This window comes from Oncorhynchus mykiss, chromosome 19, assembly GCF_013265735.2.
Source record: "Oncorhynchus mykiss isolate Arlee chromosome 19, USDA_OmykA_1.1, whole genome shotgun sequence".
Lineage (NCBI taxonomy): Eukaryota > Metazoa > Chordata > Actinopteri > Salmoniformes > Salmonidae > Oncorhynchus > Oncorhynchus mykiss.
In genome coordinates, this window is record NC_048583.1 from 20,804,793 (window position 1) to 20,818,511 (window position 13,719).

Sequence of the window (13,719 nt, forward strand, 5' to 3'; positions counted from 1 at the left end):
CCCTAGTGGACTCTATTGAAGGCTTCTCCCGATGTCCTGGGGACCTGGGAGAACGTTGAATACGGAAGTCTATCTGGTGTGATATATCTGCTGACCCACCTCCAACCTCAGCCACATCTCACTCTCTCTCTCTCGCTCCCTCTCTGTCTCACCCTGATCCCCCTCTGCAGGCGATTCAATGCGCGTGGCCTCCCAGGAGTTTGCTGACGACCCTTGCTCCTCAGTGAAGCGAGGCACCATGGTGAGGGCTGCCCGCGCCCTGCTCTCCGCCGTCACCCGCCTGCTCATCCTCGCCGACATGGCCGATGTCATGAGGTTGCTGGCCCACCTGAAAATCGTAAGCAACTCATAGTCTACCGACTACTCTATAACTATATCCTTTTGCTCTTCTTCACTGATACAAGGGACACATCTCCATCCATGCCAAGAGGCATCCACCCCTTGTCTCGTCCGGAATGGACAACACTGGACTATTGAGATTGAGATGCACCCCATCCCATGGGATTTATTCTGAAGTGATGGTGAAGTTTGTGCGTTGTCACCCCATGCTGCCAATGGTTTGATTAAGAAACTGAGGTGGAACTCATGCATCTGAGTACAAACCTTGGTCTAGGACCCTATCATACAAAGTCTGACAAAGTTACTCTCGAGTAACCTCTTAACTTTTATTCAAACGCTGTGAACGACGGTGGCCTTTAAAAAGGCTGTTTGAAGTCGCTGTCGGTTAGTCTGCATATCTTGAAACGCGCCGCAGAGAGGCTCCCCTACCAGCTACAAAGTCAGCTGGCCTTTGTAGATAGACCCAGCAGGACACACACACACACACACACACACACACACACACACACACACACACACACACTCCCAACCCCTGTAGAGTTTCAGGGTGAGCCAACCACTACTCTACCAAATTCCACACACACACACACACACACACACACACACACACACACACACACACACACACACACACACACACACACACACACACACACACACACACCTCTCCCTTCCCTTACTGTAAGTGAAAGAGCAAGGTAGCTTAAAATCGTAAGATAACACAAGGGCTTTCATATGCCTTTGGCGATCAACAGGGACATACTGTATATAGTCAGGCTACAGAATAGTCAGCAACTTCAGTAAGTACAGTAGAGTCAACGTGTCCTCTTAGTCTAGGGCCTTAGTCAGAGTAGTGCGCTAAATAGAGAATAGTGTGCCATTTAGGATGCATCCAGGATACATATTTTGTCTTCACCTAGTGTGTGGAAGGACACTGTATCAAAACACACTAGGAGTTCAAATGCCTTTGGCGATCCATAGAGGCATTTCTGGACACCTTCAGTGAGTAACATCCCCATGTCCTGTCCCATCCCCTCCCCAGGTTATCCCAGCATGCCATGCTCTAATCCACAGCTCCACTGATCACCACTGATCACCACTGTACACTGGGAGCGCTACATTCTACCTGGGCCGTACATTAGCATATAGATGAGCCAGAACCTCAGTAGTAGAGCACACACACACACACACACACAGGCACACACACACACACACTCACGCATGCACACACACACACAAACACACACACGCACACGCACACGCACACACACACACAGGCACCTGCTATGATATCAGAGTCCACTGATGGATACCCGCTATAAGGAACAAGGAGGTATTAACCACACATACTGTACATGTCACACCGCTTGGATAGAAGTATAATTAAGCCTATATGTTTACAGGACACATACAGGTCACAAGTTATGCTTCTGGCTGTAGTGCTTTCATTGTGATCCAGTGCAGTGCTGGTACAACTGCCTAGACCTACACATACACACATACACACACTCTCAGACAGTTCATCTTCTAGAACATTTAGGGTGTCCCCGGGAGCCGAGAGGGGGCTTAACTCCAGTCTGTGCCTAAGCTTCTCATCAAAGGCCACTTACGAGTTATTTCTCTCCTCTCTCTCTCTCTTTCTCTCTCTCTCTGGTCTCTCAAGTCTCTTTCTCTTTCTCTCTCTCTCTCTGCTCTCTCTCTCTCTGTTCTGTTCTGTTCTGTCTCGCTCACTCTGGTCTCTTTCTCTCTCTCTCTCTGGTCTCTTTATATCTCTCTCTCTCTCTGGTCTCTCTCTCTCTCTCTCTGTTCTGTTCTGTTCTGTTCTGTCTCGCTCACTCTGGTCTCTTTCTCTCTCTCTCTCTGGTCTCTTTATATCTCTCTCTCTCTGGTCTCTTTCTCTCTCTCTCTCTCTCTCTCTCTCTTTCTCTCTCTCTGGTCTCTCTCTGGTCTCTATCTCTCTCTCTCTCTCTCTCTCTCTCTCTCTATGCTCTCTTTCTTTCTCCTGCTCTCGCTCACACTCTCTTTCCAATACTATTGTCTGCACTTTCTTAATGGCTACAGAAAGTAGTTTAGAATAAGAATGGACCTGCACATACAGGGATGAGGATCGCTAAAAGGGGACAATTTAAAAAAAAAACTATTAAGTTAATTGCCACAAAAACAAAAAAATATGTTCTAGTAGCAATTACAAAGAAGTGAACATTTATTTTGGTCCCGCCAAGCAAAGTTCCTTATAATTTTTATATAATTTTATGATTTTATTTGATCACCCTGTTTGCAGGAGGGACATTTTAAACTTGTAGTGTATTTGAGGTTTAAAACGGGTTCTGAAGTTTGTAATTTTCCCTTCGAAATTACAGACTAGATTTTTTTCAACCCCTACAAAAATGTCCATTAATTATAATCCATGTAATAATTCACATTTCCTGTTGCTGGAGGATTAAATTGATGCTCAAATTGAGATCCTACATCTGTAGCTGAAGTTTTGTCACTTCATGAAAATACTTAATGGAAAGCCTTAAGGTAGCTATGTCCATAAACTCTTTGCAAATGTTAAATATCTGTGTCTCCATGTTTTCGTGTGTGTGTGTGCATGCGTGTGTGTCTGTGTGTCTATTTGTGTGTGTGTGTGTGTGTGTGTGTTTGTGTGTGTGTGTGTGGGTGTGGGTGTGTGTGGGTGTGTATATGACAGGTGGAGGAGGCCCTGGAGGCAGTGAAGAATGCCACCAACGAGCAGGACCTTGCCAACCGCTTCAAAGAGTTTGGCAAGGAGATGGTGAAGCTCAACTATGTGGCTGCCCGCAGACAGCAGGTAACACAAACACACTCACACTAGCAGGTGATAGTTAAATATGTCATACTCCACACCAGGCTGCTTGAGCTCGTATCACAGATAAATGGGAAACCAAGCTTTGCAGGAGACTGCTCACACACACATACGCACAGACACACACACACACCTGTACCTCCAGCACCTGTACCTCTAACCATCAGTGATGTGTTAAACCTCGAGACGATTAGGTCCAGCCAGGGGAAGTTTAAAGAGGAAACCAGTAGCGAGGCAGACGCATTAAAAACCCATAGAGACAGAGAGCCCTTCGGCTCTTACCAAAGACACAGCAAGAACACTGATTCTCTATCATAGCAGGACATCGCACACGCACAGAGCAAGCAGACACAGTCATGGCACTACATCACACCACTGCCTCTATCGCTAGCCTAGGGAGGGGGGGAAACGACTCTCAACACCGAGCTGGGCTCTCGGTCATAACTGAACGCCTTCTCCAAAAACACGTTTAAGTGCTGAGCTGTATCCGTGACTGTGCCATAGCGCGCCGTTTCTGACTGAGGAATGACTGAGGCTGCGTCCCAAATGGCACACTACTTTTGAGCAAGGGCCCATAGAGCTCTGGTCAAAAGTAGTGCACTATATACTTTCCTGCCTTTATTGTCCCCTTGGGGAAATATTGTTGCAGTGTCATGTACACATTTAAAGTGGTGCTTAAATGCAAAACAAGATTGACAATACAACTTTAATAACAGTTACATAACAATAAAAGGAGACTAGCCTGCTGGCCTTACTGTGTCTATAGGAACATTAGCCTGCTGGCCTTACTGTGTCTATAGGAACATTAGCCTGCTGGCCTTACTGTGTCTATAGGAACATTAGCCTGCTGGCCTTACTGTGTCTATAGGAACATTAGCCTGCTGGCCTTACTGTGTCTATAGGAACATTAGCCTGCTGGCCTTACTGTGTCTATAGGAACATTAGCCTGCTGGCCTTACTGTGTCTATAGGAACATTAGCCTGCTGGCCTTACTGTGTCTATAGGAACATTAGCCTGCTGGCCTTACTGAGTCTATAGGAACATTAGCCTGCTGGTCTTACTGGGTCCGATAGAAACATTAGCCTGAGCTGTGATATTTAGGAGGGATATCACACCTGGCGCAGTCTCTGTTTTCCCTGCCGTTCAAAGTCCGGGTAAAGGGGGTGGCTTGGGTCTAAAATGATTTTGTGAGCCTTGCGGAGGGCCCTGACCTTAAAGATCTCGTCTCAGGCCTCGTCCAAGTACCTTGCTTGCTATGGTGATAATCCTTCTCAGCATATTTCTCTGGCTGACAGTGGCATTGCCACACTATCAAAAAATACAAAAAGTGGAAATACTCTCAATGAAAGATTTGTAAAACAGAGTCAGTATAGTACAGTCTTCATTAAAATATCCCAGCTTTTTGAGAAAGTACAGTCTCTGTTGGCTCTTTTTGTAGATCAGGTCTGTACATTTACTCCACTGAAGCTTATTGTCCAAGAGGACACACAGATGTTTGTATTCCTCTATAATCTCTATGTTCTGACCTCTGATAGATGTTGCAGAGGTAGGTGTTGTACGCTTCCTGAAGTCTACGCACATCTCTTTGGTCTTATTGGTATTGAGGACCAAGTGTGATTCGTCACACCACTCTACAAAGTAATCTAGGACCGGGCCATGGTGTTCCTCGTCATCATGCAACAGGCTGATCAATGCAGTATCATCAGCGAACTTAATGTACAGGAGTGGGGACAAAACACATTCCTGAGGAGAGCTTGTGTTGGTGTATGTCCGACACGTGGGGACCTACTTTTCACCGCTGGCTCAGGAAGTCCAACAACCACAAAACTAGCCCCCCATTTAAGGAGAAGTCCCGAAAGAGTCTCTGTGCCAGAATGTAAGGCTGGATTGTGTTGAAGTCAACAAACAGAACCCTGAAATTGGATTTGGCACCCTCTAGATGTTTATAGACCATGTTGAGGAGAGTAAGAATGCCACCATCAACTCCTCTGCTGGGGCTGATAGGAAAACTGAAACGGGTCGAGGAGATTCTCGGTGGCGCTGAGAACATGACTTTTCATCATTTTCTCAAGGCATTTCATGACTAAGGATGTCAAGGCGACATGGCGGTAGTCATTCAGCACAGAGGGATGAGGTGCTTTAAGAATCGGTATAATTATTGAGTTTTTTGAGGGAGGATTGGAAAATGTCTGTTAAAAACACCAGCCAAATGTTTAGCACAGTCCTTTATCACCTGTCCACTTGTCTGGGCCTGGGCTTTTGTGTGCGTTACATCCCCTGAACAACTTCAAAACATTCGTTTGTAATGATGCTTCCATTTGTTTTGTTTTTTTACCTCCGACACAAACTTGTCTGCTTTCAAATCTTGAGAAGAAAACATTCAGTTTATTAAACCATGTTCTGGCCCTCATGTCTCCCAAGGACAGCATTGGTTTTTCCCCTGCAGACTGTATGTTGGGAGCGTTAGCCATGGATTTAATCCCTTGCCAGGCCGCCCTTGTGTTTCCTGAGGAGAGGGTCCTCTCCACCCTTTGCTTGTATGCCTCCTTGTCCACTAGTATCTGTCTTTTGATCTCACGTTGTACATCTCTTAAAGCCTGTCTATCACCCTCAGCATGAACTGCCTTCTTCCTATTAAGTAGTGATTGAAGATTTTTTTGATACCCAAGGCTTATTGTTAGGGAAGCTTTTACGGGTTTTAGTGGGCACAACTGACTCAACACAGAAGTTTACATAGTCTGAAACATCTGAGTTAATCAAGATCCGAGCTGCTGTCCTCATACCTCCCACATAGTGGAGACCAAATACCTCCCACATAGTACAGTCAAAACACCCCCTGGAGACCAAATACCTCCCACATAGTACAGTCAAAACACCCCCTGGAGACCAAATACTTCCCACATAGTACAGTCAAAACACCCCCTGGAGACCAAATACCTCTCACATAGTACAGTCAAAACACCCCCTGGAGACCAAATACCTCCCACGTAGTACAGTCAAAACACCCACTGGAGACCAAAAACCTCCCATATAGTACAGTCAAAACACCCCCTGGAGACCAAATACCTCCCACATAGTAGAGTCAAACCACCCCCTGAAGACCAAATAACTCCCACATAGTACAGTCAAAACACCCCCTGGAGACCAAACATCTCCCACATAGTACAGTCAAACCACCCCCTGGAGACCAAATACCTCCCACATAGTACAGTCAAACCACCCCCTGGAGACCAAATACCTTCCACATAGTACAGTCAAACCACCCCCTGGAGACCAAATACCTTCCACATAGTACAGTCAAACCACCCCCTGGAGACCAAATACCTCCCACATAGTACAGTCAAAACACCCCCTGGAGACCAAATACCTCCCACATAGTAGAGTCAAACCACCCCCTGAAGACCAAATAACTCCCACATAGTACAGTCAAAACACCCCCTGGAGACCAAATACCTCCCACATAGTACAGTCAAACCATACCTAGGAGACAAAATACCTCCAACATAGTACAGTCAAACCACCCCCTGGAGACCAAATATCTCCCACATAGTACAGTCAAAACACCCCTGGAGACCAAATACCTCCCACATAGTACAGTCAAACCACCCCCTGGAGACCAAATACCTCCCACATAGATGTCAAACCACCCCCTGGAGACAAGTGATACTGTTGTCGTTCCAAATCTGGACAGTTTTAACTGTGGGTTTCTCCCTCTCCAGGAGCCGACAGTAGGTTGGCCTGAGGTAGTTTTAACTGTGGCTTTCTCCCTCTCCAGGAGCCGACAGTAGGTTGGCCTGAGGTAGTTTTAACTGTGGGTTTCTCCCTCTCCAGGAGCCGACAGTAGGTTGGCCTGAGGTAGTTTTAACTGTGGGTTTCTCCCTCTCCAGGAGCCGACAGTAGGTTGGCCTGAGGTAGTTTTAACTGTGGGTTTCTCCCTCCCTTCTCCCTTGAATGTACACAACGGTAACAAACAATTGGGGGAACTCACTGGGCAGATAGTAAGGTCGCAGTGACACAGACAGCAGTTCAATGTCTGGGGCACAGAGTCTCTCTCTTACCAGGATCGATTTACACCACTGGTCCCTGGCAAGCAGGCAGACGCTCCCGACGTGATGTTTCCCTGTGACGGTCAGATCACGGACCTCTCTGACCATACAGGGAATAGGGTGTGATTTGGGACACATGCTGAAAGTTGAGCTGCCGTCTCTCGGTTGATTGCCTCACATCTCTCCGTCGCTGGAAATGCCTCTTAAACATGACCATGGAATAATAATTTAGAATTCAGGGAAAATGTCTTTGAGTGCTTTCTTAAAGCTCCACTAAGTTTGGGTACTTTTTGGAAGTGGCACATCGTTGAGGGGATGCTTTTTTAATTTTTTTTTAACCTTTCTTAGAATGAAATAGGAAGTGTTACGTGAGAACACTTAATAATGCATAGGTAGAGTTTTGACAGGAAATCTGTAATAAATAATGTGTTATGCGCTCAGTCGAACTGTTGGGTCACGCAAGGTGCGCTGTTCAAGGGGACCGACTTGACATAAAATAACTTTCTTCATATCAAGAAGGTCTGCCTAGCAAGGCTTTATGATGTTTGAATAGAATATGAGTAGACATATCGAAGGAAGCCCGTGCAATTGAAAGCCTCAAGGTTCAACTTTCAATCGACACATATCTCTTGCCCACAATAATGGTATGTGACGATTCATTTGAGTGAGTTTAATTAAATATTCAGCCTTCGTTTGGATTGTATCTCGAGAGTCAGACCAGATGTCAAATCGTCTCTAAATGATTTCGAAGCAAAGTGAAAGTTACCCTTTGAACAAAGTTTCAGTACCTCAAACTTTTCAAATCAATTCCAATACTGCTACAAAACAAAAGTCAAATGAGTTATGTATCTTAGTATAATTCTGCAGGTTTACTATATAACCTGTGCTGACGTCTGGCCTGAGTATGTGTAGCATGTCCTAAGCAATATAACATTTCCTAACCAGTATATCACATTTTCCTAACTGATTTATAACATTTCCTGAACAGTAGACAACCTTTCCCAACCAATATACACTGAGTGTAACAAACATTAGAAACACTGCTCTAATATTGAGTTGCACCCCCCATTTTGCCAGCAGAACCACTTTCATTGGAAAGCGTTCCACAGGGATGCTGGCCCACGTTGACTCCAATGCTTCACACAGTTGTGTCCAGTTGGCTGGATGTCCTTTGGGTGGTGGACCATTCTTGATACACACGGGGAAACTGTTGAGCGTGAAAAACCCAGCAGTGTTGCATTTCTTGATGCAAACTGGTCTGACACCTACTACCATACCCTGTTCCTTTAGTCATGCCCATTAACCCTCACAATCCATGTCTATATTGTCTCAAGGCTTAAAAATCCATCGTTAACCTGTCTCCTCCCCTTCGTCTACACTGATTGAAGTGGATTTAACAAGTGACATCAATAAGGGATCGTAGCTTTCACCTGGATTCACCTGGTCAGTCATTGTCATGGACAGAGCACGTGTCCTTAATGTTTTGTATACTCAGTGTATAACATTTCCTAAACAGTATACATTTCCTAACCAGTGTATACCATTTCCTAAACAGTATACATTTCCTAACCAGTATATAACATTTCCTTAACAGTATACATTTTAGAAACAGTATACATGTCCTAAACAGTATACAACATTTCCTAACCGTTATATAGCATTCCTGACCAGTATATAACATTTCCTAACCAGTATATAACATTTCCTTAACAGTATACATTTCCTAAACAGTATATAACATTTCCTAACCAATATATAACATTTCCTAAACAGTATACAACATTTCCTTAACAGTATATACCATTTCCTGACCAGTATATAACATTTCCTAACCGGTATATAACATTTCCTAAACAGTATACATTTCCTAACCAGTATACAACATTTCCTAACCAGTATATAACATTTCCTAAACAGTATATAACATTTCCTAACCAATATATAACATTTCCTAAACAGTATACAACATGTCCTTAACAGTATATAACATTTCCTAAACGGTATATAACATTTCCTAAACAGTATACATTTCCTAACCAGTATACAACATTTCCTAACCAGTATATAACATTTCCTAAACAGTAAATAACATTTCCTAAACAGTATATAACATTTCCTAAACAGTATACAACATTTCCTTAACAGTATACAACATTTCCTAACCAGTATATAACATTTCCTAAACAGTATACAACATTTCCTTAACAGTGTATAACATTTCCTAACCGGTATATAGCATTCTTGACCAGTATATAACATTTCCTGACCAGTATATAACATTTCCTAACCAGTATATAACATTTGCTAAACAGTATACATTTCCTAACCAGTATACAACATTTCCTAACCGGTATATAGCATTCCTGACCAGTATATAACATTTCCTAAACAGTATATAACATTTCCTGACCAGTATATAACATTTCCTAACCAGTATATAACATTTCCTAACCAGTATATAACATTTCCTGACCAGTATATAACATTTCCTAACCAGTATATAACATTTCCTAAACAGTATACAACATTTCCTAAACAGTATATAACATTTCCTAAACAGTATATAACATTTCCTAACCAGTATATAACATTTCCTAACCAGTATACAACATTTCCTAAACAGTATACATTTCCTAACCAGTATACAACATTTCCTAACCGGTATATAGCAATCCTGACCAGTATATAACATTTCCTAAACAGTATATAACATTTCCTGACCAGTATATAACATTTCCTGATCAGTATATAACATTTCCTAACCAGTATACATTTCCTAAACAGTATACATTTCCTAACCAGTATATAACATTTCCTAACTCCCCCATCTCGTCTTCAGGAGCTGAAAGACCCCCAGTGCCGGGACGAAATGGCGGCTGCGCGTGGCGCCCTGAAGAAGAACGCCACCATGCTCTACACGGCCTCACAGGCCTTCCTGCGCCACCCGGACGTGGCGGCCACGCGCGCCAACCGCGACTACGTCTTCAAGCAGGTGCAGGAGGCCATCGGGGGCATCAGCAGTGCCGCTCAGGCCACCTCGCCCGGCGACGAGAAGCACGGCCACGCTGGCATCGGCGAGCTGGCCGCGGCCCTCAACGAGTTTGACGTGAGTACCATAACCTATTTCGCTCTTTCGCTCTCCCCAGCCCCATGATCAAAGTCGGGAAGCGTTGTATGGAGTTCAATGGAGTCTGCAAGACTGTGGGTCTGGCTGGGATGTATTTCTAAGGCTGTTGCCCAGGTGGGTACCTTTCCTTCCCTTCCTCTCTTTGATGACCGCTGCCTCGTCTCTGTGCTCTGTGGCTATATCACAGGTATTAGCCTTGTCTTCATGTGTTTTCCAAAAAAAAGGGCAACCGTTTTGGCAAAGCGTATTTGAAATAGATTCTTGTATGGTGTTGACACACTTTTCAGGTGTGTGTGTGTTTGACAGTTGCACAGAGTACTTTTAACTTGATCTACTCCACTGTACGATACACCCGCTGGCTTGCACAGAGAGACAGAACATTGAATGCCACTCACTAACGTTACCACTGAAACCGTCCAGTGATATACACTCACCTTCCGTCATCACGCGTCCCCAAAGCCTTTTAAGATATGGATTCAGAGAGACTTTTGCCTTCTTTTTCGACAAACTGCTTGGGTTGTCTCTGTTGCCTCGGCATTCACAACACATTTTTTTGACACCCTTTTAATTACATACTACATGATGAATTGCTTACCTGCAACCGCAGCCGACGATTATATCAGACCATGAATTATTCAGCTAACATTTGCAAAGGGAGAGAGTCACACAGGCGTACTAACACATGCACACACACAGAGACACACCCACACACGCACAACACACACAGGCACACGCACACACTTCCGTTTCCCACCTCAGGTGTGTGTGTGACTGACTTTTCCACATTCATCCCTTCAGTCTTTTGATTCCCCAGCACAGCCTGCAATACCACACGCGCATATTGTCTGTTATTTTCTTTGTGGTGATGTTATTGACAGAAACTTCGACAGGTGACTAAATCCACCTGCGTGCGGCTGAGCATCGCTCAAACGTCGCTGTTTGAGCAAAGGATCACTCTGAGGTCAGGCCATTTACAAGCTTTAAAACAAAATGCCACCTCAGCAGATAAGTCAATGTGCATTATTGTGTGTGTCCTATCTAGTGTACTGCTTTTGATCAGAGCCCTATGAGCACTATATAGGGAATAGGGTGCTATGCAACCCTGCTGTTTTCATTCATCTCTGTATGTGGTCTTTAATTTAACTTCCCTTTCAGTACACACACTGGCAGCACTGGAGGAATACATTGTTTACAAGGATGTTCCTAAATATTATTACTAGCATGGACATTGCAGAATGGTATATTCCAGAATGGTTTCTGCTGCTTAGAGAAATATGACTAAAGGCTGTCACCTAGTGGCCAATGACTATAAATACACCGTAGACCGATAACAGATAGCAGTGGATGGAATTCTGGAGCAGTGTCCATCTCAGAGTAGGAGTACTGATCTAGGATCAGCTCCCCAATGTCCATGTCATCTTATTCATTATGATCTAAAAGGCTAAACTGACCATAGATCAACACTCAGACAGACTTTATGAATAAGGGCCCCGGCACATACTGTGGAATTTCAGAAGGACTGTTTTTTTTATTTTACCTTTATTTATCTAGGCAAGTCAGTTAAGAACAAATTCATATTTTCAATGACGGCCTAGGATCAGTGGGTTAACTGCCATGTTCAGGGGCAGAACAACAGATTTTTACCTTGTTAGCTTGGGGGATTTGATCTCGCAAGCCTTTACAATTACTAGTCCAACACTCTAACCATAGGCTACTTGCCGTTTATTGTTGTACTGACAATACATGGACTTCTGCGTTCTACCTGAAAGTCAAAATGTTTTTTCTCTTTTTGGTCTTACGGCAAGAGTTTTTTCTCGGCTGTTTGTGCACTACATTTTTGTCGAGGTAAGCCGAAGTCTGATAGCCAAAGTCTACTCACCTTCTGTCGGTGATTGGTCAACAGTAGGGATTCTTCAATTCTTTGTTGTCATTCACGTTTTTTCACTTGAGAAACACCTGCACAAAACATCGTAGTTAGATGTAAAATGGCACGACTTAGATCTCCTCTGCAAAAACATCAAAATGAATGACAGATTTATTATATCTTACTTGAATTCCACGGCGTCTCAAGATGGACAAACAGTACTGTTGCCACGTTGTTCTCGTTTTTCAAGGGAACCTAATATGCAGACCACAGGAGGCTGCTTAGGGCAGAACGGCTCATAATAATGGCTGGAACGGAGCGAATGGATTGGCATCAAATGGTATTTGGTATTTGGTTTGATTTGTATTTGATACCATTCCACATATTTTGTTCCAGCCATTCCCATGAGCCCGTTGTCCCTGATTAATGTGCCACCAACCTCCTGTGATGCAGACACCTGTACAGGGTAGCTGAATTTCATTTGTATTATAGTGACCCCATGTGGTCGAGATTGAGAATTGCAAGCATGTCTATACGCCTGTCACTCAACACCTGTAATGTAGGTGAGGGCAACACTTGCTTACATATATCAAATGCAAAGCCTAAACATCACATTGAATTTATTTGATAAACATTTTTCAAATGGTTGTGAATATATAGCCTGGTCCCAGATCTGTTATGGTGCTGTACAGGCAACTCATGTGGTTATCATTGGCTATAGAGAACAAACATATCTATAAGTCTGGAAATACATGATCGACATCCAAGATGGCAGCTGGAACGGGAAATACGCCCTATTAACACGTTCATATATCCCAATTGCCACAGTCCCTCCAAAAGGGCGATTAAGGTCAGAGGTAAATGCCAAATCGATGGTGGAAACTTCATAATTACCCTATGCCTGTTACTGTCTGGAAATGTTCATCACTGCCCTGGCCCATTTTCTAGTGATAAATCCATTGAAGCAGGGGCATGCTACAATGGAGAAGGGCAGAAGGGTAGGCCCTCTCTTTCAGGTATGAATAATAAATAGAGAATTTGCAGACTTTGATCATGGCAACCAACCTCATCCTCCCGCTTCTCTCTGCTGTCCGAGCGCGGCGACCAGGAGAGGATGCAGAGGGAGGCCCCAGACGAGACGGTCTGTTGTGCCGAATGCGTCAGGTGCGATGGCGAACCCTGGAGCTTCACAGCTGCAATTGGACTACAGGGAGTCAACACTCGTCTCAAGTGAACAATTCTGTCTGACAGTTCCAACAGCGGAGGAGAACTTGACTCCAGAGAAGATTCTACGAGAGGACGACGCATCCTTCATCTCGACGTTAGAAGCCTTCTTCCCAAGATCGAGGAAATGAGTCTCCTCTCCGGTAACTGTAAGGTGGGAGGGCTTTGCTTTCCCCCCCCCCCCCCCCGAAACATGGCTAGACGGGTTTGATTTTTTTTTTAAACAACGCTGAGATTGAAGTTGTAAATTATGTAGTAATTTGAAGAGACTGCAATCGCGAAGGCGGGGGAG

At 44.2% G+C, this 13,719-nt stretch overlaps 1 protein-coding gene across 2 annotated transcripts in view; it reads left to right on the forward strand.

The window, feature by feature from the left end:
- Positions 1–13,719, forward strand: part of LOC110497517 (catenin alpha-2) — a 663,050-nt gene that overhangs the window by 135,898 nt on the left and 513,433 nt on the right. For both annotated transcript variants that reach the window (XM_036954442.1, XM_036954443.1), the window contains exons 4-6: positions 171–337; positions 3,032–3,151; positions 10,052–10,318. In XM_036954442.1, the coding sequence (XP_036810337.1) occupies positions 171–337; positions 3,032–3,151; positions 10,052–10,318 (554 nt within the window). The remainder of the gene's footprint in view (positions 1–170; positions 338–3,031; positions 3,152–10,051; positions 10,319–13,719) is intronic.